This window comes from Doryrhamphus excisus, chromosome 14 (genome assembly GCF_030265055.1).
Source record: "Doryrhamphus excisus isolate RoL2022-K1 chromosome 14, RoL_Dexc_1.0, whole genome shotgun sequence".
Taxonomy (NCBI): Eukaryota; Metazoa; Chordata; class Actinopteri; order Syngnathiformes; family Syngnathidae; genus Doryrhamphus; species Doryrhamphus excisus.
The window spans coordinates 8,031,878-8,059,046 of record NC_080479.1 but is presented as its reverse complement, the minus strand read 5'-3'; the positions used below and the strand labels follow the sequence as shown (position 1 = coordinate 8,059,046).

Here is a 27,169-nt window from a genome sequence, read left to right as displayed (position 1 = left end):
ACCATCTTATATAAAGGAGCAGTAAGCAGTAAATATGACCCATGGACAATCGTGTGTGTGTGTGTGAGTCTGCGCATGTGTAGTAGCGTTACAGTCAGTCTCTTTAAATCCCCCCCACCACCCTCGCCCCCTCCCCTCGCTGTCCACTCGGGATTATCTCCATCGTCGTGCCGCTGAGATGTGAGTATGTCATCATTTACATATTCCAACGTATAAAACAAATTAAAAAAACAACAAATAAACTACTTTTGTTTTTTGTAAAGTTAATGCGCACGCGCAGGTGATTGGCGTGAAAACTGGCGCTCAATTTTCGTCTTCATTGTTATAGAAAACGTCGAACAGTTTAATACTATATATATTATGATATATAATATTGTTTATAAAGTGAATGTGAGTGCGTGTGTGCGTGGAAGTGTACCTGAGAAGCGAACGTCAGAAGTATGATGATGGCGGTCGAGTAACTTTCGAAGCAGACTTCGTTGAGTGGACATGCCCACACCCCCTCTGTTCCGCCCCCCCTCCCCAAAGGTCTACTCCAGATGCAGCAGGCACCCCGGGAGTCCCCGACTCTGAAGGGGGCCCCCCGGCGGCGGCCCCCAACCTGACCAGTAACAGGCGACTTCAGCAAACGCAGGCGCAGGTGGACGAGGTGAGTAATAGTTAACGCTGCTAAATTAAGCTAGCCCTCGCTTGCAATGCCGCTATCTACCTGTAGAGGCGTAATGAGCAACTATGAAGCTGCTGCCATCTAGTGGCAGAATTAGCTCAATGAACTCTGCGCTAGCTAGCTCCTCGTGGGTGACAAAGAGCCTTTTGACCAAAAAGGTCCCTGTGGTGGACTCTAGGTCGTGGACATTATGCGTGTGAACGTGGACAAAGTCCTGGAGAGGGACCAGAAGCTGTCTGAGCTGGATGACCGTGCTGATGCCCTGCAGGCCGGAGCCTCGCAGTTTGAAAGCAGCGCCGCCAAGCTCAAAAACAAGTACTGGTGGAAAAACTGCAAGGTGAGTGTACATATAGTTTATGTAGTATATCTGTACTTATATGTAAATATGGAGAGTATGCAGCTCAAACTGTCCTGATCATCCCCCCATGTCAGTAAGCTCCGCCCACAAGGCTGGCTGCTTTCCTAACCACTGATCGCCCAATCAGCACAGGAGGGGGGCGGATCACATCACAGGATGACTGACAGTGAGCAGGAAGTCAGAAATGCCAATCTGGATTATTGTGAGGATTAGGCAGCCAGCTGTGATGTGATGTCACACAAACATCAACGCCAATGGTTTCTTGCGGCCATAGACTCCATCTTTAAATTAACAAAACATCTTCAGGCGGTCGGGACATAACACACACATATCTATAATGTTATACTCGCCATCAGTCCTCTCTCACCTCTTCTTAATCTTGCTCAAGCACAACCCCTCCCCATTTGTCAACAGATTATTTAGCACGTTAGTATGCTAGCACGCTATTGACGTTTTCTTCCCTTCCAGATGATGATCATCATGGCGATTGTAGGCGTCATATTCTTTGGCGTCATCTTCTGTGAGTGGCACTTTAGTGTTTTTCTTTTGAATATTAAATATCATACACACATCTGATTGGTTCATTTAATGTCAGGAAGTCCACACCTTTGCACCCTTTAGCTACCAAAACAGGGCTCTGTCCCAATTTGCGGACACTTGAGGACACTTCAAAAAGCCTCAAGCTCCTCCCCTTCTAAGATGTGATTGGTCATCCTGTGCTTCTGACTTCCTGCATTAAGAGGACCTTTCAGTCACATGTTTAACCTACAAAGTAATTATTGGTCTCTACTCTGCATCCTCAGTGTATTTCTTCTACTAAGTCAAACTTGGGCCCCCCCCCTCGTCTGCCCTCACGTGCTTCCTGCTCGTCACGGACGCCTTCCTCACACTTTGCTATGGCTGCTGGCTAACGCCGACCTCTGTGTTTAAGTATTCATGTGGTAACTGCATACACAACCAAAATATTTGCATTTCAAATGTGCCCTGCCTTGTCCAATCATATCCTCATGTCTTCTGAAAAAGCTGCCCCCTTGTGGACAGTTAAGTTACTGCTAGTAAATGTTTGTTGTCACTTTAAATTGAGGCTTAAAGTGAATATTGTGATTGTATTATCAATAAAACATGTTTAAAAAGCTGTTAAAGAACATCTATTGTGTTTGCATAGTGGCATACCTCAGACTATCATAAACATTTAGTTTATTTTATTTTTTTTATTTAGGTCCCAAAAAACCATCATAATAACATTATATCAATAATATTAATACAGAAGTTGAAAAAAGAGAGGAAAAAAATAAAATAGCTTTTCTGTCCACGGCCTCAAACACGGAGTCAGGAAGGAATTCCGTCTTCCACAAAAGTTAGAGTCTGTTTTTTGAGGGGTGTACAAGGGGCAAGTTGGGCGTGGCTTCAAGCTTGGGCACAATGTCCGTTGGCATGTGCTCCAATCAGGAATGTCGAGGTGAGGTGGGGGTGTGGGGGGTTTCGAGGTAAAGAGCAGAGCTTCAGTCTACTGCTGTGACATCTGGGGGTGGGGCGGGGGTGAAAGAAAACAAAATTGTTACAACTTACACGCCATTAGAGCCAATCAGAGTGGAGCGCTGGCAAGTAAACGTCCATACCTGTTGCGTCTGTGCCTGTGTCTGGGTCTCGGGTCCTCGGCTCGCCAGGCGGCTCAGGATGTTCCTCTCGGACATCTGGAGGCGCACGGCGACCGGTGGTATCCGTGCGATGGTTGCCGGGAGGCGTGTGACGTCCGCCTTCATGTCGCTCAGCAGCTCCTCCAGCTGCTTCAGCACTGCGGAGCATCGTGGTGACAACAGGACACCTTTATTGACAAACTCTGTTCTCCATCTTTGCCACGATGACGGCGTCAGCACGCCACTGACCTTTGTGCAGGACGGCGTTGGCCGGCTTATTGCCCGACATGGACTCCTTGCTGAGGTGCTGGTGGGACTCGGCCAAACACTCCACCTCGCTGAAGCGGGTGTTGAGGGCCATGGAGGGGTGGGAGGGGTCCTCAGACATGTTGAGGTAGGCGGCGCGGCGCAGCTGCTCCTCGATCACCAGCGCCTGCTCTAAGAGCTACACACACACACACATTACATTACACAAACTACACTAGCCAACATGTGTCCCTATTTTATTGAGCATCCAAGCCTGCGTCGCACCTTGAACCTCCTGGCCAGGAACTTGTTCTTGATTTCCAGGAAGTTTCCTCGATTCATCTCTCCTTTAAAAGGCTCGTTGAGGATGGCGAACTTCACGTCGTTCTGGATGTCCTGCCAGCGAGCGTAACCGTGTCTTGAGGGTGCTGGTCAAGGTCGACAACCACAAGAACACACCTCATGGTGTTCCAAACATGTGAGGAAAAGGATACTGAATGATGCCGGCCAGCAGCCAGTAGTCATGGCGACGATGCCAGATCTCATTTGTTTTCTTGGTAACCGTGGCAGCCCGCTCCTCGTTTTGCCATAAGGAGTGGAGCTCTGACAAGACAGAATGTTATTTATAACATAACATACTTTTGTTGGGTGTGTGTGTGTGTGTGTGTGTGTGCGTACCTGTGAATCCTCCGTCAGCGATGTTAAACATGAAGCGGGTCTTTGTTTTCTTCTTCTCCTCGGTGGCAGCGCTGACTGACGCTCCGCTCTCCTTGCCACTGTCGCCATTCTGCAGCTTTGTGGCCTCCTCCGACCTTGGAGCCTCCTTTTCTTCCTTTGCATCTACAGGGTGGGAGGGGCCCAGAGTTCAGCACCGGACCACACCACACAAGAACAATTGAAACGGTACCTTTCTTATCGTCCGTGGGCGGCGCCGTGTCCATCTTCTCTGTCTTGTCTTCTAGAAGCAATGACGGAGAAGATTTAGCACACATTTTCTGACTTAAATACACACGTGTGCGTTTACCTTTAACTTCAGAGTCTTGGCTCTTAGACTCCGCCCCCTCACTCTTGGCCTCTGAGGGAGACGCCGAGTCGTCTCCACCATCTGGACTCTTCTTTTCGCTCTCACCGTCCTTCCCGCTCTCTGCCTCTCCATTGGTTGCCTTCTCCACCTCCATGGGCTCCTCCCCGTTCTTCTTCTCCTCTGATGGACTTTTCTCGTCGTCGTCTGGGATGGAGATCACCTGCAAGAAGAAATTCAATCAGTGATCCAGTACGGACTTTTCAGTCTCAGAGTCATCGCCTTGGCGTAGTCACCTCATTGGCGGCTTTTGTGGGATCTTTGCCGTTCTTGTCCGTGTCGCCATCTTTCTTCATGTCCCTCTCTCCATCTTTGACGGCCTCGTCGCTCTTTGACTCGTCCGCTGAAGAATGATTTTGGCATGGTGTTAGACAGGAAGTGAACACATGCGAGATGTATGACCGTTATCCATGAGCGTGCGTTACCTGGAGCAGGCGTGTTGGGCTGGGTGTCAGCAGGCGTTCCCGTGGATGGCGTTTTCCCCGGCGATTCGGGCTGAGCAGCTCGCTTGTTCTCCTCCAGCTCGGCCATCCACGGCATGGACCACTGGCCATTGACGTGTTCGAACTCCTGAACCTGAAGGACGATGGGACAAAGCGTCACCAAGACAAACTTTCAGGAGCGCCTCGGTCTCCGCCTGCCAGCATAGTCGGCACGTTACCTTCTTGCGGATGAGCGACATGACGCCGATGCGGGTTAGTACGTGTTGCCGTGACAACCCTTCCCTGGGAACACCGTCGGCAAAGGTCTCTGCTCCGTCGGCTCCAGGCTCGCAAAGGTGACGCATGAACAGAGACACGTACGCCCTGACGGGGACACCCAGGACGATTCAAGCATGGATGCGTTTCAGCTAATCATTTCAACAAAAAGCAGCCTCTCACTTGAACTCTTTCTCAGATTTGCCTCGGAGGTCCCGGACCAACCACTGGGTGGTGAAAGCGTCTTGGGGGGGCATGCCGTAACGCATCACTGCGTTCAGGAAGGCCTTCCTCTGCCGGGAGTTGAAACCCAGCACCTGTGCAACACCTCGCGTTAGTACTTAATTAGCATTAAACGCAGCACAGTGGGAATGAGTGTCGGCCTACCTCGATGTTGCCTCCCACCCTGGCCAGCAGGGGGGGCAGCGGCTTGTCGCGTTCGTTCCTCAGGCCCTTCCTGTTTGGCCTCCGTGAATTGGCTGCAGGCGACAGACAGACACGGTGAGACGTCATTACCTCCACCAGGGTGGTTTCCTTTGTTAGGAAGGAAGAGCTTTCCACAAAATAACGACATTACCTTCAGTTCGCTCGTCAAAGTCCTCATCGCCCTCCTCTGAGGCCACGGAGTAATCCGATTGGCCATCAGACTGGTCATCCTGCCAATCGGCTGCAAGATGCAAATAACGAGTGAATGAGTGGAATACTTACTTAAAAAAAAAAAACGAACACATTGAGGTTGAAGTCTCACCTCTGTCTTCCTGCGAGCCGTCGTTGTAGTTGACCTGCTTGCGAATGCGCTTGCCCTTGCCCAGGTTGCGAGCCAAGTCCTCCTGCTGTTGCTCGTAATGGTGACGCAAGAGTTTCTCCCAGTAGTCGGGGTCCACACTTTCCTCCTGCTTGATGATCTCACGCTGCACCTCCTCCTCCTGAGCAGGAAAGACAGGAGAAGTGGTAAACAGCAGGCACGCTCGTATATGTGTGTGTGTGTGTGTGTGTGTGTGCGCGCGCTTACCTCCTCATCCTCGTCCTTGACCACATACTGCGCCACCTTGAAGGAGCTCAGGTACTCGTTCATGCTCTGCAACTCCGTGTCGTCTGTGGCGTCCTGGTTTCTGTCCAGCAATCGTTCGATGGCCTTGTCGTCATAGTGGATGACGCTGCTGTCCTCCTCCTTGTTCTCACCTGAGCACAGTGGGGGGGTAATGTCACACTGCACGCTCGTCTGTTTAAAAAAAACAAAACCTTCACTGGCAAAGGAGGCTCACCCTCTCCCTCGTCTTTGAAGAGCTCTTCTGTTCCAAACTTGAGAATGTCGTCCAGTTCCTGCTTCGACATGGAGCCCGTTTTAGATCCTAGGCCAGGTCGGACGACCAGGTGGGTCAGCATCATCTTTTTCTTTGCGACCTGACGGATGGGGCAGGCGTGGAGTTGTGAGATTAGCAGGCCTGGTGGGGAATGAGGTGAGCACTTTGGTGCTCCTCTTTACCTGAGTAATCCTCTCCTCCACCGAGGCCTTGGTGACGAAGCGGTAGATCATCACCTTCTTGTTCTGTCCGATTCTATGTGCTCTGCTGAAGGCCTGCAATCATGGGGGGGGGGGGGGGGGGGGGGGGGGGGGGAGAGACAAAATGAGCTCTCCAGTTAGAAGAAAAAGTCAGCTGCTAAGTGTAGAGAAGGCGTACTTGGATGTCATTATGAGGATTCCAGTCAGAGTCGTAGATGAAGACAGTGTCGGCGGTGGCCAAGTTGATGCCCAGACCTCCGGCCCTCGTCGACAGCAGAAAGGCAAACTGCTGAGCGCCGGGAGCTGAGCGGTTCAATGACATGATGTCAATCATCTGCATGAAGTGGTCGTGTCTTATAAAAAAAAGAAACCAGAAGGCTGCTTACCGTTGAAGCGATCAATGGCCTCTTGCCTCATCCCTCCTGTGATGCTGCCGTCGATACGCTCGTACTTGTAGCCCTCGTTCTCGAGGAAGTCCTCCAGCAGGTCCAACATCTTTGTCATCTGTGGGGGCAACATGGCGAGTGGCTGCTGAGTGGCCAGTGCTGGGCTGTGAAAGCGGTGTCCGAGTGCCGTGTCTTACCTGAGAGAAGATAAGCACCCTGTGTCCACCGTCCTTCAGCTTCCTCATCATCTTCTGCAGCAACATCAGTTTCCCAGCAGACTTAACCAGGGAGTTGCCTTCGTACATGCCGTTAGGCAGCTTTGGAGCCTCCTGTTAAGAGTTGAGTTTCATGACATTAGACACCTTCCAATTGTAGATCGTTCCACAAAAAGTCATTAATTTTTATTAGGGGTGCCTGCATCCAACATCTACGACATTAAGCAAGTATAACACAAGCAGTCCATTCCAGACCCCTCCACGCCAGATCCAGCGTGCAAATCCTACTCGATCACAATAGTGCTAACAAAGTAGCATGGGGCAGGACCAAGGTCGGCCGTGAGGCAATAAAGCGTGTGGCAGGACTCCTTGCTAGGTCCAAAAGCGGCATGATGGCGGAGTGCCACACAACCAACCCCATGGGACAGTCAAAGCAGCAGCACAAAATATGACAGTCCCGCTAAGAAACCTTGAGCAAACCTTTTCTATCATTCCACACTACAAAACAATTAATAGATAATATCACAAGGTAATGTTTTTCCATTTTGAATTTTTCATTCTTAATGATTTATTTTAATGGTTTTATTTGACTTATTTTCCTTTTGGCTACAATATGAAAAGAAATGGACATATACTGTAGGTCATATTAGGTGAACTTGCAAATTATTGGTATTGCCGATACCAGCCTTAATTTTAGGATATCACTGGTATCACATCAGAAGTAGTAGCATCTATGATCCGTGTTGATATCAGATTGGACTAATATTGGTATCAGCCAATACTCGAAGCTGCAATATCAGTATGATTCCTGCTCATCGGCTCTCTCCAACACCGTGATGGGTCCATACCATTGCAGCGCCGGGGAAGAGGAAGGGGTGGTTGCAGCATTTCTTGAGGTCCATGACAACGTTTAGCAGCGAAACCTGGTTGCCTCCTCCTTTCGTGTTCAGAGCTTCAAAGTTCTTGGTCAGGATGAATTTGTAATATTTCCTGGAGACGGACGACAATTTTAGAAGGATGTTCCATCCTATCTGAGCAAAGGCCAAACTTCAACACATCTCACACCGCAGCGCAGACAACTCACTTTTGAAGGGGGCTGAGCTCCACCCTGACGATGAGCTCCGTCTTGGAGGGCATGTGCTTAAAGACGTCGGCCTTCAGCCTCCTGAGCATGTGTGGGCCCAACATGTCGTGCAGCTTCTTGATCTGGTCCTCTTTGGCAATGTCTGCAAATTCCTCCAGGAAGCCATCCAGGTTGCTAAACACAAAAATTCACTTAGTCACATGAATAAGTCACAATAATAGCTGGAGTGACAAGACGGCCTCAACCTCAGGAGCGACAAAACAAAGTTCGGCCTACCTGAACCTCTCTGGCGTGAGAAAGTTCAGCAGATGGAAAAGTTCCTCCAAGTTATTTTGCAGGGGCGTTCCGGTGAGCAGCAGCTTGTGTTGCAGTGGGTAGTTGTTCAAGACCCGGAAAAACTGCAGCAAACAAACATTGACTTAATTTCCCCATCACAAGGTCAGACAAGAATGAGAAAATAAAGTGCACCGTTTTTTGCCCATCATCCACAATCCTTGTGTGAGACATGAACACCCGTCTCTCTTTTCTGTGCATTCTAAACGTATAAACAGCAAAAGGCAAGCAGCTAATTAATGCACGCAATGAGACACCTATTCCGCCAAGAAAGTCCACTACTAAAACACCTCCAAAAACCTCCAACAGAGGTTTCATGGTTTTATATCCATGCCATGAGCATATAGTAACATGCACATTCATGACGGTTGCTAGCTGGCTAGTAGCTAGCTGCCGTGGTGTCACCACGCCGGTATAGTAGTTCTTGGGCATAACAATACATAAGACATGTTAAATGGAGCATTGCTGGCGTTTTTTGAAGAGGTTTTTCAGAAGGCTTTATAGGCAGAATAGTTGCATCCCACGACATGCATTCTCAGCTCAACGCACAGAAGAGAGACATGCGTTCATATCTCAAAGATTGTGGATGATGGGCAAAAATAATTGGCACACAATTATATAATGACATGAAAATAGAATGTGTTCAGTAAACTGGTAGTGTGTGTGTGTGTGTGTGTGTGTGTGTGTGTGTGTGTCAGCACCTTGGACTGGTTGTTTTTCAGCCTATGGGCCTCATCCACCACCAAACATGCCCAGTCAATTGAGCCCAGGATGGCCATGTCGATGGTAATTAGCTCGTAAGATGTCAGCAGGACGTGAAACTTTATTGAAGAGTCTTTCTGTTTGTGTGTGGGGGGAAATATACATTTTATTTTTAATCAAAAGATCAGCCAATCATATTCTCACCACCTGGCGTTAGCCACCATCTGCTCCCACCTTCATCTTAGAGGCTTTCTTCCCTCCTCGGATGGCATTGTCCTCAAAGGAGAACTCGTTCTCTCTGATGACGGCCCTGCTGTCCTTGTCTCCTACATACGTCACCACGTACATGTCTGGCGCCCACATCTCAAACTCTCTCTCCCAGTTGATGATGGTGGAGAGCGGCGCGCTGACCAGGAAGGGACCCTTGGAGTGACCCTGTGTGTGCAGAGAGGTCCATACTTGTATAAAAACATACATGTCCACAGACAACAATGAAAGCGATAAATTAGTGTGGCTGACTGACAAAAACATCCAATAATATTTGCCTGCGTAATTTTCATACAAAAGTCTTTTAAAAACTAAATGTTGACGAGACAAAAAAAATCCAGGATGAAACAAAAAAAAACTTTCAATCTGCTCGTGCTGTGTGAAGAGGTGCAATTCCACCCCCCACCTTGGGGTGGCAGCAGTCTCACACGGCATCAATGCGAGTCATAATACTCTTAATGTTGACAAATTTCATCTGCTTCACACAAAATGGCTGGATGGCAGCAGGCCAGCAGAATGCCAGCCAGCTACAACAAACTTGGCCTTCACATACTGGAGGCCTCTGTTGTCATGGAGACAAAAACACTACAAAAATGTTCAACTTTATGGTTTTACCTGCAAATAACCCAACGCAACCCACCTCTTTATACAGTGAGTAGAGGAAGACAGCGGTCTGGACCGTCTTGCCCAAACCCATCTCGTCGGCCAAGATGGTGTCGGTGCCCTGAGCCCAGGAGAAGCGCAGCCAGTTGAGGCCTTCCAGCTGGTAGGGGTGTAGCGTTCCCCCCGTGCTGTCCAGGTACTCCGGCTGCCGTTCAAACTTGATGGTGGGCTGGTGAAGGAGAGACTGGTCAGCCACATGACGCTGAAGTTCAAGACCAGAACAAGCCAAAGTGGGCGTACATCAACCACGGGATTCTCTGGGGGTCTGTCAGGGCGCTTCACACGACCTTTCACCTTGATCTTCTTCCCAGGTTTCCCGTCCTCGCCCATCATCAGCTCCCTGGAAGAGAAGTGGGCGTTGGTGATCTGACAGTGACGGCGTCACAGCACCAGTCGAGCCCCCCCGCCCCCGGTCTTTGCATGTACCTGTGGTTCCAATACTGCAGCTTGTATGTGTCAAACTCGGGAACGTCCATGTCGTCCGCCTCCCAGGTGGCCTGGTCGTATGGCAGCTCCCGCCACTTGATCAGATAGTGCACGTTGTTCTTTCTGTCCACACTGCAGGGGACACGACGCATCCATTTAAATAAAAGACTGCATCATGTGAAGAACTTTGGATAAGAGCTCGTCTTGCTGGTTCTGACCTGTGATTCAGGATGCGGTGGATCATCAGCCATTCCATCTTTATTCCAAAGCGGAGGTACTTTTCCTCCAGCTGTGCGTACATGGGGTCCTTGTTCTTCCTCTTGACGCTCTTGTCGTCGTCGCCGTCTCCAAAGTCGATGGGAGGCGGCTCATCCATGTCGTTCTTTCTCTGGTAGTTCCTAACCATCACCTGGCAGTAGAGCTCCAGCTGGAGATGGCAGACGGCAGGTTAGATCTAATGATGGCCAATTCTGCGTGCATGAAGGTTGTTTCAACACACACACCTGAAGTTCCGTGACCCAGGAGCAGTGCCAGTACGACATGTTGGACCATTTGGCAAAGAACTCTCGCTCCGGCCGCCCTGCCAGCGGGGCGGGATCGGGCGCGTCAGCTGGGAGGTCTGGGGGGCGGGGCACAGGTGTCGGGGGAGGAGGCTCACCCCACTGCCATGTCAAGATCTTCTGGACTTTACCCTTCATGGGAGGACACTGGAGGGGGAAAAGATCATATTTGGGTTGTTAAGCAATGCTAGAGTCACAAGTAACATGGTGGCCCCCTCCTGTGTGAACGGAACCCACCAGGCAGCGGGGGCAGATCCATTCTCCATTGGGGATCTCAGGGAGTGGCGGGTTGAGGCAGTGGATGTGGTAGGACGACGGGCACGAGTCGCAGCAGAGGAGCTCTCCTCCGTCCTTACACACCCTGCAGAACTCCATGTGATGGTCATCTTCTTCCATCTCCCCGGCGTCCCCGTTGTCGTCCTCACCTTCGGAGGCCTCCTCCCTTGCCTCCCACTGGATGCCCTCTTTCTCCTGTAGACCGGGTCAGGACTGTTTAGTTTGTCCTACACAGAGCGGGGAGGCAGAAAGGTAAAGGCGGCACATCACTTACGCAGTGCGGGCAGCTCCAGGTGCCCTCGGGAGCTTTCTCCATGTCAGGGTCCAGACAGACCATGTGGTACGCTCTGGGACACGTGTCGCACAGGATGATCTCGCCACCCTGCTGACACACCTCGCAGTAGTCCTGGTGGTCTGTCTCATAGCCGTCCCCGTCCTCAGCTTCTGAGAAACACACAGATACGCCACTTAGACCATGAGTCTGTTTACCTCTAGCAGGCGCCATCTTTACAGTTTTCCACATGTGTTGCCTTAACCAGGATATATGATGTCGCCTTGCACATGTCCCATATGTACATGTACTTTGTATATAAATGCAGCCTGACTCCATATTATTTTATACTGAAGACAACAAAAAGCCACAGGTCAAAAAGAAAGATGGCTTCCATTTTCCTGTGTGGCTTTCCTACACTGTCGTAACACTGAATGTCCATTCCAAAGCATAGTATGGACCATGTGAACTGGAGCGCTTGGCGGGAAGGCGGCTTTACGACAATGACCTTTCTTCCTCTTGGGTTTGGCCTTGGACGAAGGCTTCTTTTTGCTGCGGCTGCTGCGGCTGTTGGAGCCTTCAGAGACGGAGATGCTGTTCATGCTGCCGTCCTCAAAGTCGCTGTCCACGTCGGGCTCGTCCTCCTCGCTCTGAACAGACGAGAAGCCAAATCAGTGCGCGTGTACAACATTTTCCCACACACTTCTCAGCTGCCACTTGGCAAGAAGCGTGACAGATGATGGCTCGTACCGACGAGCGTTTCCTCTTGCTGTTGAAGCCTCCCAGTTTGATTTTCAGAGGAGCCACCTTTTTGGTCTTTGCGTTGTTCTTCTTCTCTTGTGGTTTTGACGCAGCTTTAGACTTTTTGCGAGCGTTGGGGCCTAAATGAGCCAACAGAAAGCTGCAGTCAGATTGTGACGATAAAGGAAGCAGCCGTTATCTTGCGGGCCAGTACACGAGCTGTACCTTTGCCTTCCTTGGTCTTCGCCTTGCGGAGAGGAGGCGCGGGGGGCTGCTGAGGCTCCACCGGAGCTGGGGCGGCCGCAGGGGGTGGGGCGGCCTCAGCCACCATATTGTCAACGGCAGCTGGCACATTCGCTGTGGCCAGGGCGGCATTGGCGGCAGCGGCTCCCCTCAGAGGGTTGTTGGTGCTGAACTCCCGCCACTTTGCACCCAGAACCATCATCATCTTGGACACTGCTATTTTGGGGTTCTTGGCTGCGATGAGGGGCCTGCAGGAGATTTGAGGTAATTTAGACTAAATAGCCAGTTATTTTCCAATGCAAGTCATGTGTGAACATCTACCTGACAAACTGACTGAAGGCCTTGTAGTTTGTCAGAGAACGGTAGTCCTCCTCCGAGAAGACGTGATCAATGTCCTCCATGCCCCAGTCATCCAGCAGCTGGGAGGATGACTTCGGCTCCTGCGGGAAACGACAACCATCACATACATTTGCAATACAATGTCACAGATTTCTCTTCACTGTCAGCGTGTTTATTGCAATTGACAGCTGCTGTCGCTCAGGATGGCCATGAGCTGATCAGTGGACCTTATCTCACAAAAACACTCACACCATTTCATCAGATACCAAAGCATTAATAACTAATCCGACTGTCAGCATGTGTGCCACTGACAAGGAGGTAGAACTGAAAAATCAAGTGTTGCATGTTCCCACCATAAAACACATTCCTCGCATGAAGGAAGAGAAGCAAAATGATCCAAATCTATAGTCCCGGTTTGTCGTCTGAATGAAAACGTGGTTTTCTACCCTAAACAGAAAAAAGGGTCAAGAACACAACACGGTGTGGCGCTAGACGGGTTGCCATGGAAACTGCATATACTGTATGCATTACACACCCCAGACACACATGCAACCCCCCCCCCACCCCCAGCATCAGAGTAAGTGTCATTAAGTAGGAGGCCCCCTATTGGCTGCTGCAGCTCTTTGTTTAAGCACCGCTCATATCACATCACTGACTGGCCGACCTCCATGACAGGTGAGACAAAGACAAAAGGCCACAGCTTAACTTCTTTGGGAAATTCCCAAATCAATGACATTATTTTGGTTATTAAAAGCACTATAAAAAAATGACGAGTTCAGCATGAATTATATAGTCTGACTTGAAACACATTGTGTCCACCACTTTTTACAATATGATGACTTATTTCCTCCCTTAAACGTGAAGAGCCCACAACAGTGACTGGAACTGAAATACTGTGTTTGTGGTTCCAGCCAATAGGATTCATTCAAACTGGTGAACACAAAACGAGATGCACAATTCTTTGCATCAGGACAGCCAAAATATGAATCATCAGGAGTGTAAAATTCACCACATTCACTCAGCATCCTCCTGGGTAAATATTCTCCAAGCAAATATTTGGGGTTAGCGGCTATCTGGGAGCCAGAAGTGGACAGTTCAAGCACAGCACACAACCAGGGCTGCTAGGCCTCATTCCCAACTATTAGTCACAACACAAACACACCAAGAAGTTCAAGTAGTCATCCATTCAGATGCTCAACAACAACAACAGGCTTTCCTCACCGAGAAGTCGTCATCATCGTCGTCGTCGTCTTCTTCCGGCTCGGGCTCCTTCTTCTTAGATGAGCTGCGTTCGGCACCGGCACTGCTGCGCTTCTTCTCCTTGCTGCTGCTGGCCCGCTTCTTCTTCTTGCGGCCCGGCATGTAGTCGCTGCCCTCGCTGTCCGAGCGCTGGCCTGGCCCGCCGTCGTCACCCTCGTCAGCCCCGCCCACATCCATGAGCTCTGGGGAGCTGATGGGAAGTTCCTGGAAGGCAAGAGAGCAATGATGTCTGTACTGACGGGAGCTCAACGACTGACCAGGGCTTCATCGCCTTCATCTGAACATTCGGTCATGTGTACCTCTCTGCGCGAGCGCCGCTTGCTGCCTTTACTCTCACGGCTCTTCTTGGCCTTCTTCTTCTTCTTCACCACCTTCGGAGCCTCGTTCTCTGAAATATCCTCTTCCTCATCATCTGAAGACAAGCAGAGATATCCCGGATTAGGACGTGTCGCACATGCACGGACAATTAAGCAACGTCATGGAATCTTTGTGGATGTGTGCTGCTGTAATAGACACCAGCGAGCGTGGCTGTTCATATAATGTTGTGTGGTCCTCACTCCCTGATGCCTCAGGAGCTGCACTGGACAGTGAGTTGACAGCTTAGGGCTTTTGGCTCACTGGCTAGTGCTGGATGCGTGGTAGTGGGTCGAGCCCCGGTGCGTGCAGCGCCAGACTGTACAGATTAGTTACACTGCAAAAAGCCTGTGTTTCTTCAGCAAACAGTTCTGGTGTTCTTCACTAAGCTTTCTGTTGGGTGCGCTCACATTTAGTGACATTGGTCGGACGGTGCACTCTGCATTCCCACTGCCCTCACTCGGGACAAGAGTCAGCTGCCAGGCAGACAGGCCAAGACCAAGATACAGTCATTTTGACTATGTTTCAGTCATTTTTTTAATGTCAAAAAAATGAAAATTGTGAATGCATGCAGTGTTTATGTACTGTCGTAAAAATATCACTACCTTTGGTTATTTAAGTTACTTTTTAAAAGAACAACAGCAGAACTTTACATTTATTGCAAAGGAGTCATCAATCATTCAGGCTCAACATTTAGACAGACATGATGACTTCCTGTTGCAATGACTGAAGTGTGTAAATGTATTCATTCATGCAACCATTATTTTTTAGCGCATGTAAACATACAACTCTTCAAATCGATGTTCATGATGATTTATCACATTCCATTTGACCCTTCCCAATTCAATTAGGAATTAGCATAAGACTGTCAAATGTGACCATCAACAGTAAAATGTTTTCACCAAAAGGTTAAATATTTGCGTTTTGTGTGCCTTGTTGGCAGCAACAACAACGCTTACCTATTTTAATTCAAACAAAATGTTTGCATATTTAGCAGCCGGCGCTAACTGTTTGTTGTCGCTGTTTGTTGTTCGTCGACAATAGCAAAACGTCAAGGTTCTTATTTCGTATGAAATATGTGACGTGAAATAGATCACTTACTCGTATTTTTATACACATTACGAGGTATTGTTTATATTTTTCATTTTATTTTGCCTTCGTTTGGCGCCAGCCACGAGGAGGGGATCTTCTCCTGGACGTCATTGGCAGCTTCCAAGCTAACTGGCTGCCTCCATCTTGTCATCGACGCGTAAAAAAACCCGGTAGCCGACCAGCGTAAGGCCCCGGGAACATGCCGGTGTGTCGGCGTGACTTAACACCAAGGCACCGGCTGTACGTCCGGGGTTCGTTTGTGGTTTGCGAGTGACATTTCGGTTCGGATTGTGGTAGGATTGATCAGCATCGCAAACGAGAGGGAGTATTGTATTGTATCGCTCGAGTTAGCATGCCGGTAGTTAGCAGCTAGCTCGCTAGTTAGCATGGCGCTAAGTGAACATGATTGATATGAATGTGACAAAACATCTGCTCGTTAGCATACAGCCAGCAGCAACATTAGCAACTTAGCTCGTCCTTACCGTGCATTAACCGGTCTTCCGCTCCATAATCATCTCTGTCGTCCTCGCTCCCAGACATAGTGGACAGCAAAACTTTTTTTCTATTCAGTTAGCTAACAGTTTAGCTAACTAAATAAAAAGTTACTTTACAGAATAATCCAGAGTTTTGCCCAGTCTAGAGTGTGTCCAAGAGGCGGTGTGCGGGTTGGCAGCGAGGAGCCGGCCAGGATTCCGCAGGGGACACAAGAACAAAAAAAAGAAAACGGAAGTGAAATTGTAGCTCATTCAAGCAGAGTCACACAAACACTCGGCACACAGGACAATAAATGAAACTTTATCCCGTCCCGTGTGGAACATTTGCATTTGTAGGTTTGTCTCATTAGCATTAGCTAGCAGAGCGTCACATTTAAGGCTAACTCAACAAACATCTCATCTCCAAATATCTCAAAGCACAACAAAGCTCATTGAAACCCTGACAAGCCGGCAGCCGACCGTCGTGTGTCTCCCAAGTCGACACCACATAAAAGTACTCACAAGTTGCCGCTCGAAAAAGTCCAGTCTTGGTCCTCCAGTCAGTCAATCAATACTTGGTGGCTGCTGCTTCGGCCAGGTAACGGTGTTCCACTCGTCAATTTCGGGATATTAGCTTGATTTTGAGGCGGCGTGTGCGCACGACGTCGTCGCCTTCTTCTACCTCGCACACTACACACGCCCCGCGCGCGCGCACGCACACACAAAGAGATCAGGGGCCAGGCATCCCATAATATCCCCCCCCCCCTCCACACACATACACACACTTCGGTCACCCCTCCCCCACTCTGCATAGTTACCTTGCAACGTACAGACCATAATATTCAACTCACCCCCTCCCTCTCCTGACAGTCTCTTCCCCATTCCTCCATGCACCCCCCCTCCTCACATGGTAACCATGGTTTCCATGGAGACGCTCCCCCGCCCACCTCTGCCGTCATCCCATAATAGTCTTGAGTGCAGTCACTAACATCCCACAATAAGCATAACTCCAAAAAAAAGGCAAGCGTGAGGAGGAGGAGGGAGGGGGGGGCAAGGCGTCACATGGCAACTGTGTGTCACATGACTGCTGTCTTGAGCGTGCATGTTAAATTGTGAGTGTGCGCACGCACTGTGTACTGTACAGTAACCCGACTGTATGATGACGATGCAATGACCTGGGGTCACACCATTTTGGGGGCGTCGGGCGGCAGAATGGCACAGATTGTCCCCCCCTCCTTTTCACACACATGTACCTGAACACATCATCGCCACTGATGAGCTTATTGTATAGCATCTTTATACCATATTTAAACAAGAGGCCTGGGGAAGGGGGCTTACCTTGAGGTGATGTGGGGGGGCTTTGGTGTGCAGGTCACAGGTCAAAGTTTAGTCAGGAGCTTCAGGTAACAACACACACACTCACACAGTGGAGAGTCAATGGTGGGAAAAATGTCTAGACCGTTTTTTCCCACCATTGACTGTGCAGCATGGCCATGCAGCAGCAGCTGCAGGCGGACTTTCTCCACTCAAATCTACACCCGACTTCAGCTAACAAGGAGCGCAACACAACGAGACGACACGTCTATCCATCAATACAGGATCAATTGTCCTTCAAAGTAGTTTTGCGACAGTACAGGAAGGGAATAAAATGCTTCCTCTGTTGCTGCTTCCTTTTTGTGCACTTGAGGGTGTCATATTCCTTCGAGGCCCCAGTGCGTTGTGGGTACTTTGTGTCTTACCTGTAACATTTTTACAAATAAAAACAATAGAACAAAAAAATAGTTGCGTTGAGAAAGCAGCGGCTAGCGGGCTAATGTCTAAGCATGGTCTCTTCCTCAGGTGAGCGTACATCTGCTTCACTAATGGACGCTCCTTTGTCCCGCCAGGCCCAACTTATCGTCTGTCTTTCCCATCCTTTCTTGCCTTGGCATTGTGGCCCCTCCCCCACCTATCTCCTCTCCTACGCCGTGGACAACAGTGTTCATGTGTGCTTTTGGGGAGGTGGGGTGTTGGGGGGGGGGGGGGGGGTAACATCACATAATCTCCAATCAGAAGGATAGTAGGGGCAGTTGTCATAGAAACCCTCTGCATGTCTGGAGACACCCCCCCCTCACCACCACCACCTTGTGCAGAATTGTGTTGCATAATGATATCATTTCTGACACTGAAAAGAAAAGAAGTGCGGGGAGGGGGGGTACAGACCATAATAGTGCTCCTGTGCAGCTGGTTGCTATGAAGATAGGCAATGAGGCGAGGGGGGTGGGGGGGGCTTTCAGACACACAGGGTCAGGTTACAATGTAAGTCAAAATGCATACCACAATGGTCATGCAGGAGGCCCGTCCCATCACTTTTGACTCTCTTGCACCCAGGTGTCCCGTCGGATGAGCGGAGGATGGGAGGGGACCTGCTGGCCCATCCAAGCACAGGTGACCTAGCCACAGGAAGACAGAATACAGCAAATAGGAAACCTGTCCCCGAATGTGCTCCATCAACCAGGAAGTAGCCTGCTAGCATGACCTTTAGGCCTTGGTGGAAGGTTCACACTCAAAATGTGTTGTCTGTCATTTTTTAAGTAAGAAGGAAAAGGTTGTGGGGGCCACTTTAATATATTTTGTGCATGGAAGATGCTAAACAATCAAATGTACCGTAGTTATGCTATTCTATCTGAATAAAATATGGTGACAAAGCAATTTCATAACAAACCTCATTAACAGATTTGTCACGAGATCTCGTGAGATTAAAACGTGACAGTGAAAACGTGAATCAATGAATCACACAATAAATAAAAATGAAGTGGATCATTTTGCCAGCCTCGGTATATTGCCACATGCATGTGCGTCTGTTTTCCTCGTCCCCCGTCTCCAAACAAGCAGGAAGAGAGTTCACTCTGTGCATTGGTTTCAGCACTTTGGTGCGTTTGTTCCGGACGACAACGTCATGTTTAGTCATACGGTCTTTTGGGTGGAGCCGGGGCCTCAAGCATACACACACAAGTGTGCACAAGTGTGTAATGTAGTAGAAATCAAATTAGTGGATAGTGCAATATATTGTGATAATTTGAAAAACATTTTGCAATGTAAGTAAAGTGTAAGTGTCTTGTGACACCCCTACTCATACTAATAATGAATTTATTTTCTTTTTACAATATACCAAAGGCCGATAAAAAGCAAGCTGTGGGCTGAAAACGGCCCCGGGGCCTCGTGATATATTTGATCATATAGAATGATCCATCGCTCAGCTTCCATGGTAACTACTGTCCATGATATCATGAAGCTATGATACGTGAGGGTCATTTTGATGAAGCATGTGTAGAATGTTGCTGCCACTGATGAACTCCACCCGTCCCTGCAGCTTTCGTATCGTTTCTTCCTTCTCTCTGCAGCCGTGATGCCTTGCGTGGATTGTCAGGGTAGTCGCCAAACACAAAAAAGGGCCAGACCATAATAACCCCCCCCCTTCATTCTCCGCTACCTCCGCCCCTCCCCCAACCTTAGAATGCAGACATCCCATAATATGCATACACCCCCCCCCCCCCCCACTACCACCTCCCCTTCACTGCTTGGCCTGCCACTCCATAATAATCACTAATTCTCTCCCTCGCTGCTAGCTCCGCCCCTGCCCTGCTGCCCCCCCTCCCACCACCACCACCATCATCACTTCCTGTCTTAAAGGTTCCTCTGCTACAGCAGCCACAAAAAAAAAAAGTCAATGCGTGACGTCCCTTCACACGCCCACCGCCACACATCATCACACAACTACACAATGCGGCGAAGAAGTGGAGTCGCTTCATTGTGAGAATCAAACAACGGACTGGAGGAAGTGAGTCACGCCGCGCAGCAGCGAGCGTGACCTTCAACATCATTTGGCTCCATGAGGCTAATTGCTGTCAAGCTGAGGATGCCATGAGGAGGAATGGTGTGAAAGAGAAAAGACTAGTGTGTAAAAGGTGTATTTCTTTTCATGAACGTCCACTTGTTGTCCCAAGTTCACCTTCAGAGGAGGCGAGGCCTGAGGAGGCCGGAATGTGTTCATTCTCCATCCCACATTTGAAATCCAAGCTGCAGGTGGGTTAGCCTCCTCTGATAGCTGGAATGTAAGATACGTGATAGGATAACCGGTGGATGGAAGCGGCAGGGATCAGGAAGTCGACAGACGTTAACTCATCAACAGGGAGTAGCCCAAGATGGTGTTAAGGTCGCTAATGTCAGGTAGAGCTGGTGGAATTAAGAAAACGTACCCCCCCCACACAACAGAACATGCACACTAAAAACACACATACCTCCCCCCTCTCACCACCATGCCCCCCACCCCACACGCACGCACGCACACACCCTGTTCCCCTCCCCCCTCCCATTCCATACCAGGGCACGTCGTGACAAAACAAAGAACACCCCATAATAGTCGCACAGTATGCATGGTAACCACTTATGTCGGAGATGTGTGTGTCTGATTCACTGTATGTGAGCACACACACTTACAGGCAAACGCACACAATATAGCCAGCATTACACAACTACTCACACACACACACTCACACACACACACACAAGGGGAAAACATGACAGCTAGTACGGCTAGCTAAACACCGTTTATGTATTCAAGTTTAACACAATGTTGGACACGCACACACAAAGGCAGTGCACAAACTACAAAATCCAAAAGTCATGCTGCATGCGCACATCATCACGCAATCACGCACAAGCATTCACTTTGCACAATCCACTCACCTGCCTGTCATGCCACACACAAACACACATTCTCTGATCAGCGTGTGTGTGTGGTTGTGTCGACACACTGGTGACATTTGTGCACGTGGCCGTCAACAGATTGTTGCAACGTGCGACACAACAACATCCATGTTGCAGTTGTTGCGTCTCAGCATGGAGGTTGTGCTTTTCCTGTGTGTGTGTGTGTGTGTGCGTGCGTGCATGTGTGTGTGCACGTGGACGTCCTTAAAGAGAAGCCAAAAAAAAGGGAAAGGAGCAGAGAGGTCAGGTTTCTGTCCCATGATGCAACTCTCAACTGCCCCCCCCACCCCTCCTTTAAGCTGGTTGCCCATAGCAACACACTTATAATGAGGTCAGATGGACATCCAATAATATTCAGCAGCGTGAGGAGGCGCCGCATCGGAGGTGTCAGAGGCTGAATCAGCAACAAGACAAGATGGCCGCCACATAAACACAAGTTGAATCATCAGGTGACACACACACACACACACACAACAAGGAAAGGCAAAGGTTACTTCAAGTCGGCCAATCAGATGCACCCAATGCCTCCTTCACTTTCACTTTTATTTCAGCACGTCACTCACTTTTTAAACACAAGTTAGTCAGCAAGGATTGTCTCCACATCACATACACACCAAGAGAGACAAGTTCTACAAGGAAATATGGTCACATCGCTTGTCTAAGGGGGCCTGCAAGCTCAGAGCGATGCATGATGGGAAAGCAGGAAGCGGCTCAGACAAAGGCCTGCGTGGCACCGAGCCTGCACGCTGCGTTGTGTCGGCCTGCAGGATCCATTTTAGACTGCCAATCAAAATGAAGCCAGCTCATTTGCATACTGTATCCAAAGACAGGGCAGGGTCGCCCCCTGTCGCCCACTGTAGGGTATTGCACCAGCTCCCTGCCGCCGTGTGCCTACAGTGCACGATCACTAAGTATGAGACTCGATGACCACCACCATTCTACTGAAATAGACACCAACGACGGACGAGAAGAAGAAACGTGAGCGAGCAAGGGTCAAGTGGTTTTTATTCATTGCCAGCAGCTGAAACATTGGTTGTTGAAGAAGCTAATCGCTTTCCAAAAGTCACGTTGGCACTCGGTCAAGTAACAGTCGGAACAGAACAAGGCCATGTCCACACAAAAAACATCTTTTCTATGCGTTTGGGCCTTGCGTCCACACGCCACCATAGCTTTCTAGGCTTAAAAACAGTTTGGTCTCACTTTACAATAAGGTACACAAAAATACAGTAGGTACTAAGGAACTATTGAGTAGAGTCGGTACTAAGGAACTAATGAGTAGAGTAGGTACTAAGCAACTAATGAGTAGAGTAGGTACTGAGGCACTAATGAGTAGAGTAGGTACTGAGGCACTAATGAGTAGAGTAGGTACTGAGGAACTAATGAGTAGGTACTGAGAGACTAATGAAGTAATGAGTAGAGTAGGTACTGAGGAACTAATGAAGTAATGAGTAGAGTGGGTACTGAGGCACTAATGAGTAGAGTGGGTACTGAGGGACTAATGAGTAGAGTAGGTACTGAGGCACTAATGAGTAGAGTAGGTACTGAGAGACTAATGAAGTAATGAGTAGAGTAGGCATTGAGGAACTAATGAACTAATGAGTAGAGTAGGTACTGAGGCACTAATGAGTAGTGGTTAGAGTTCGGGTTAGGTACGTTAGGTTCGTTCCTCATCAACTACTGTCATTTTGTGTACCTGTGTTTTCAGGCTTCCCATTGGACAAATGCCCTTGTCAGCCTGTGAATGTGGGTTTATTTTAAGAGAAATGTGCCTGTTTGTGTGGACATGGCCTCATAAATATTCATAATACTAAAGCATCATTCTGCAGCTAAAAGAGCAGTGAAGAAGTCATCGTAAAAAGGAACGTCTGATTGGACACTCGACTTGTGTCAGTATTAAAAAAATAAAATAAAAAAAAAACCTTATTCATGTACTGGCCTTCATAGAGGAGCCTACAACTTCAAACAGCCAACCTCGAGGGGTCAGCATGCCAACAGGAAGTTGTTTCTGCCAGGAATTTAGCTTGGCTAGCAGACTCGCTAGCGTCTCAAGAGGTACTAAGTGGTATTGCACGACACAATGGACTGCACTGGGAAGAGTTGGTGTGGTGTTAAGCAGCAGTTGGGGCTTCATTGGTGGAAGGAGTGATGAGGTCACATTAACTTGGGCCCATAAAAAGCTAAATGTGCTTAAAAAAAGGTTTAGTCACACAATGACTCTCTTCATCTCTGAAAACAGAAGAGTAATTTCAGGCTCCTTTGGTCCAGAAAGTGATTAAAAGAGTTAGTTTGACCTTAAAAGTCTACGAGGAACTACGATCTAAGACCTTCATGGCGAACTTCTGCTCATATAATGAAGGCACTTCAGTTAAAGAACAGTAAAGTTTACTGAAGGAGGCAATTATCTTTCTAAATTATCTTGCAGGTGTTCAATTCAAAATGAGGAGTTGAGCAGAATCAGCATTATTTGGGGCTTTTAAAATGGCAAACACTTTTTGTCCAATGAGCGAAGAGTTCCGTTTGGCTTTTAAGGCGCTCGCTTGCCTGAAGAGTTTTCCTTTAAATGTTTCACAGATGGCAACAAAATCGTCTCCTCTTTCGTATTTAGGCCACATTTAAATACCCGCCCTGCCCCACCCCACCCCGCCCGCCCTGCAGCCCGGGTTCACCTCGCCGCCATCTGGGTCGAGTGGCGTCTTAGAGCAGGACACAGCGCCGCTTGGGTTTGTTCTCGGGAGGCTCCAGCGCCGCCAGGATGGCCTCGTCAAACACGTTCTTCAGGCCTCTCTGAGAGAGACAACACAACAAATGCTCACCGGACGCCTCCATGGTGACGCGGTAACTCTCATATCGGGTGTCGTTTTTATTTAAAGGAAAAGTGCACTTTTTAAAACATTTGTCCACAGATCGCTTCTCTGCAGTTACCTTTGGGATGCGCACGTGCACGGCATCGTCTAATTTACATAAGTCATCATTACGCATGGGCACTTGAACTTTCATGTGAGCAAAAAGCATAAAAAGAAAACCATCTATGTCACAAACAAGATGGAGCTGCCTGTGAGTGCTTTGACATGGGGGAGTGGCCCACCGTGGCCCCCGCTGCTCGCTGTGAAGAGCAATAACGTGCATCCATGTCAAGAGTCTCTGAGAGAGAGAGAGACCAAAATGTTTATGTATGTTTTTTTTTATAGAGCATTAACATTTTGCACTGTGTTCAGTGGGCCTTGAACACACCACAATTGAAAGTGAAACCTAGACATAACTTTCTCCAACACTGCCACATCTTAATAAATCCGTACCTCGAAGACAATTATAACCCCTCACTTTCACACTTGATAAGAGTCTTGAGAAGGGTTTCACTACCAGCTAAATAAAGTCGCCATGTTGGCAACATCCCTCCTGCTACATGTTCTTATTCTCCGTCAGACCAGGCTGGTACAAGGTGTGTTAACAAGCGGATGTACACAAATGGTCCCATAATAATGGGTTTATGAGCAAGGGCGAACAGGCCGTGTCATATCTGTGATGGGACGTCAAACGTGGGCGTACATACCTGCGTCAGCGCTGAACACTCCACATATTTGACGGCCCTAAGCTCTCGCGACAGCTTCTCGCCGCTCTCTGGGTTCAGAGCTCGCTGTTTGTTCTTGGCCAGCTTCTCCAAGGTGTTGCTGTCGTCCCTCAGGTCCACTTGAGTGCCAACCAGCAGGAACGGCGTCCGCGGGCAGTGGTGGGAAATCTCCGGCACCCACTGCGGGTCAAAGTGGGTTTAAAGCGGCTCCGGAAGTCCGGTTAGCATTCGTAGCTCAGCTCTGTCGACATAACTGACCTTCTCTCTGACGTTCTCAAAGGAAGAGGGCGACACGACGGAGAAGCAGACGAGGAAGACGTCGGTCTGGGGGTAGCTGAGGGGTCGCAGTCTGTCATAGTCCTCTTGGCCTGCAGGGGACGATGCAGGCGTCACAAAGTGGAGCTAAGGTTGTACTCATGCTACATGCCGGACCCCCTTCTCCTGCCCTGAGAGGATTTTCATCTGGTGCTCTCACCTGCGGTGTCAAACAGTCCAAGAGTGTACGGCTCGCCACCGATCATCACCGTCACGGCATAGTTATCAAACACCTGAGAGGGGCAGAGAGGACGATCAGGAATGTGGGAGAAGGCCTTAAACGGTTAAAGTTGAATGCTGGAGTCAGCAGCGACTGACAAAGAAGGCATCAGTTTGTAGTCAGCAGTCTGTCAACAGTCGCTCTGCTGTTTCCTGGCCAAGCATGTCAGGCCTCACATTAACAGCAAAGACACCAAATTGGCCTCCTGGTTGAAAATTCACTTGATAACTAAATGTAGCGTGTTCTTCCTCCAAAAATGGACACGTGTGGGGACGGCGGGGGCTCACCGTGGGGACGTATTCAGACGGGAATTTGTTGGTGGTGTACGAGATGAGCAGGCAGGTCTTCCCCACGGCGCCGTCGCCCACCACCACACATTTTATGGTCTGCATCTGAGGAAAGACAACATGAAGAATCACTCCTCGGGCTGGAGTTCGCAGCAGGTCATGTGACTGAAGGAGGGCTCAGTGTTGTCATAGCAAACATGCTGCCTCTTATGGCAGAAACAGTCAACAGCTATGCAACGCCGCTTGTCATTGGCTGAGTTCGTTTGAACATAATTACCTGCTCATCATGATGACGTCAGCTTTTTGTGCTTTTGTCAAGAGCTAGAAAATACTGACAAATCCCAAAATACCTTACCTTACCACACACTGCTATCACAGCCCGACATTAATATGTGCTCCTTTGTTTACTTCATTTTGAGGTTAATTTCTTGTGAGGCAGCATCCACTGGAAAGTTTGCCTCATATTAACACCTTTGGCTCCATTTTTACATTATGAGCTTTGAATTATTTCTCATAAAGTGTCACTTCCGCATACGTAATAAACAAACAAACACTAATCACATGACGAAAAGTTAGACAAGGTGTAAAGCGCCTGCTAATATTCTTAGTGTCCGATTAAGCCTTTATACATTAATTCATGTTTATATATATACATATGTATATATAAAAGAAGCGATTAATATACTTATTAGCTTAACGTTGTTAGCAACCACTAGCTAGGTGAGTCACATATCCGCCCGGTCCCCACCCACAACAAAATAACACATTCCAACAATTAAAAGGCAAATAAACAAAACCCCACAACAAAGAAGAAACACTTAAGACAGTTATGTCGTCACAACATTGAATCTCCGGACGAGCAATGCGGAACTTTTCAAACTTTTGTTCGCTAGTTAGCTTTAGCCGTGACAGAAAACTGGTTGCTACAGCTCGACGGGAGTCTTGTCAACAAAGCGAGGATCCTAGCTAATCGATTCCGGCATAAAACTCGCAGGTTTATGGTCAGAAAGATGAGTTAAAGTGTGTGACAAGTCGCTGACAACTCCTACCTCGCTCTCCTTCAAGGCGCTAGAATGCTGAAACAGCCGTGGTGCGTTCGCGTGCTTTCGGTAAACAGCTTGTAAGCCAGAGCGGACGTCGGGTAATTTGAATGTGTTGAGTTTGTGTACCATCGAGGTTGTTTGTGTGTCGTTAAAAAACTTGATTGACATATGGAATACTTTACCATTTTCATAAACAACTCGTATTTCGTTTTAGTTCTACAGGTGGCTTCATTAAATACACTGTGACCAGTAGAGGGAGACAGAGCACACACACGCCAATGGCAACAACACACGACAGGAAGTTCTTATTCTTTCGTCCATTCAGGATTTGTTTACCTTCATTGATTAGTTAGTTTGATTGTATTTACACAGGAATGCAATGTTTTCTTTAGTGGCCAAGATGCAGGGGATGGTTGGCTCACTTTTGCAGAAGAAGATGCAAGGTCACCTGTCCATCACGCTTCACCGCCTGACTCCTACTTTCATTTTGCTCCCTCCAGATTTAACCCTTCACCAAACCCTCCTACTCCAGTGTGCGTCTCAATCGGCCGCTCACCCTTGGCTCATTGTGCGTGCGTCAAGGACATTGCACTGCTTGTCCCCAAAAGATAATCCCATTAAAGTCATGAATTTAATTATAGTTGATCTCACACACACACACACACACACACTCCTCCGTGCTGTCAGAGCCTATCGTTGTCAGCCTCCAGCAGACGAGAACATCATCAGTCTGTGTTTGTACAGCCACCACGTTCCTGCAGTGGGAGGCTGCACATGTATGTGTGTGTGTGCGAGAGAGAATGTGCATGTTCTCGCCTTCTAACACACACACACGCACATTGTTGCATTGCAAATCATATATAAATGCTTACAAAATGGCCTCTCAGCTGGGGTTAAAGGTCAGCATGAAGATGCTGACCGCTTAGCTTCACCTGGAAGACAACACACACACACACACAGCGACCATGTTATTAGTGACCTCTATTCTTTTCACGGATGCTCCAGAAGTGTCTCATTTGCTGGAGGAAGGATTATGTAACCCAAATGGACCGAACCCCACTGCGGTGCGCCGGAGAAAGGACCCCCCTTCCCCCCCCGACCGCCTCCAAAG

General features: G+C 48.7%; 3 protein-coding genes across 8 annotated transcripts; 1 reads left to right on the top strand and 2 right to left on the bottom strand.

The window, feature by feature from the left end:
* The first annotated feature begins 122 nt into the window (after nt 1-122).
* On the top strand, nt 123-2,156 carry LOC131101853 (vesicle-associated membrane protein 2-like). Its single transcript, XM_058047238.1, has 5 exons — nt 123-180; nt 529-649; nt 846-1,004; nt 1,494-1,545; nt 1,829-2,156. Coding segments are annotated over exons 1-5 (351 nt in total). The 5' UTR covers nt 123-178; the 3' UTR covers nt 1,846-2,156.
* Nucleotides 2,157-2,221: 65 nt separating this feature from the next.
* chd4a (chromodomain helicase DNA binding protein 4a) lies at nt 2,222-16,621 on the bottom strand. 4 transcript variants are annotated; one of them, XM_058047236.1, is made up of 41 exons: nt 16,399-16,620; nt 15,886-16,039; nt 14,257-14,369; nt 13,919-14,161; nt 12,680-12,798; nt 12,341-12,606; nt 12,125-12,255; nt 11,883-12,024; nt 11,378-11,547; nt 11,065-11,298; nt 10,771-10,974; nt 10,486-10,694; nt 10,268-10,399; nt 10,082-10,181; nt 9,819-10,010; nt 9,146-9,346; nt 8,911-9,048; nt 8,153-8,274; nt 7,877-8,050; nt 7,641-7,782; nt 6,775-6,906; nt 6,578-6,695; nt 6,370-6,494; nt 6,174-6,266; nt 5,953-6,091; nt 5,700-5,869; nt 5,436-5,613; nt 5,265-5,354; nt 5,075-5,166; nt 4,871-5,004; nt 4,651-4,795; nt 4,415-4,565; nt 4,226-4,332; nt 3,933-4,152; nt 3,816-3,866; nt 3,587-3,748; nt 3,403-3,511; nt 3,194-3,326; nt 2,912-3,107; nt 2,645-2,820; nt 2,223-2,547 (listed from the first exon to the last, which is right to left on the bottom strand). In XM_058047236.1, exons 2-41 carry the CDS (start codon nt 15,941-15,943, stop codon nt 2,533-2,535), a joined length of 5,826 nt encoding a protein of 1,941 aa, XP_057903219.1. In that variant the 5' UTR covers nt 15,944-16,039; nt 16,399-16,620; the 3' UTR covers nt 2,223-2,532. The 4 variants fall into 4 exon arrangements, with proteins under 4 accessions (XP_057903217.1, XP_057903218.1, XP_057903219.1 ...); XM_058047237.1 differs by having other exon boundaries at nt 11,378-11,544; XM_058047234.1 differs by having other exon boundaries at nt 2,222-2,547; nt 3,816-4,152; nt 16,399-16,621.
* A 4,992-nt stretch (nt 16,622-21,613) lies between these two features.
* Nucleotides 21,614-26,223, bottom strand: LOC131101846 (cell division control protein 42 homolog). 3 transcript variants are annotated; one of them, XM_058047226.1, is made up of 6 exons: nt 26,065-26,223; nt 25,016-25,120; nt 24,669-24,741; nt 24,452-24,561; nt 24,176-24,373; nt 21,614-23,409 (listed from the first exon to the last, which is right to left on the bottom strand). In XM_058047226.1, exons 1-6 carry the CDS (start codon nt 26,185-26,187, stop codon nt 23,320-23,322), a joined length of 699 nt encoding a protein of 232 aa, XP_057903209.1. In that variant the 5' UTR covers nt 26,188-26,223; the 3' UTR covers nt 21,614-23,319. The 3 variants fall into 3 exon arrangements, with proteins under 3 accessions (XP_057903209.1, XP_057903210.1, XP_057903211.1); XM_058047227.1 differs by lacking the exon at nt 26,065-26,223 and adding an exon at nt 25,371-26,056; XM_058047228.1 differs by lacking the exon at nt 26,065-26,223 and adding an exon at nt 25,293-25,317.
* Between the last annotated feature and the right edge of the window lie 946 nt (nt 26,224-27,169).

What these genes read in the sequence shown, in the direction of transcription:
- LOC131101846 (XM_058047226.1), bottom strand. Translation starts at nt 26,187, where the DNA reads ATGGTACACAAACTCAACACATTCAAATTACCCGACGTCCGCTCTGGC. An exon ending in TGGACTGTTTGACACCGCAG is followed by an intron (nt 24,562 to 24,668) that starts GTGAGAGCACCA and finishes CGTCCCCTGCAG; the next exon opens with GCCAAGAGGACTATGACAGA. An exon ending in TTGAGAACGTCAGAGAGAAG is followed by an intron (nt 24,374 to 24,451) that starts GTCAGTTATGTC and finishes TTTGACCCGCAG; the next exon opens with TGGGTGCCGGAGATTTCCCA.
- LOC131101853 (XM_058047238.1), top strand. An exon ending in CGCAGGCGCAGGTGGACGAG is followed by an intron (nt 650 to 845) that starts GTGAGTAATAGT and finishes GGTGGACTCTAG; the next exon opens with GTCGTGGACATTATGCGTGT. An exon ending in ACTGGTGGAAAAACTGCAAG is followed by an intron (nt 1,005 to 1,493) that starts GTGAGTGTACAT and finishes CTTCCCTTCCAG; the next exon opens with ATGATGATCATCATGGCGAT.
- chd4a (XM_058047234.1), bottom strand. Translation starts at nt 15,943, where the DNA reads ATGTCTGGGAGCGAGGACGACAGAGATGATTATGGAGCGGAAGACCGG. An exon ending in GCCTTCAGTCAGTTTGTCAG is followed by an intron (nt 12,607 to 12,679) that starts GTAGATGTTCAC and finishes AATCTCCTGCAG; the next exon opens with GCCCCTCATCGCAGCCAAGA. An exon ending in CCTGGGTCACGGAACTTCAG is followed by an intron (nt 10,695 to 10,770) that starts GTGTGTGTGTTG and finishes TGCCATCTCCAG; the next exon opens with CTGGAGCTCTACTGCCAGGT.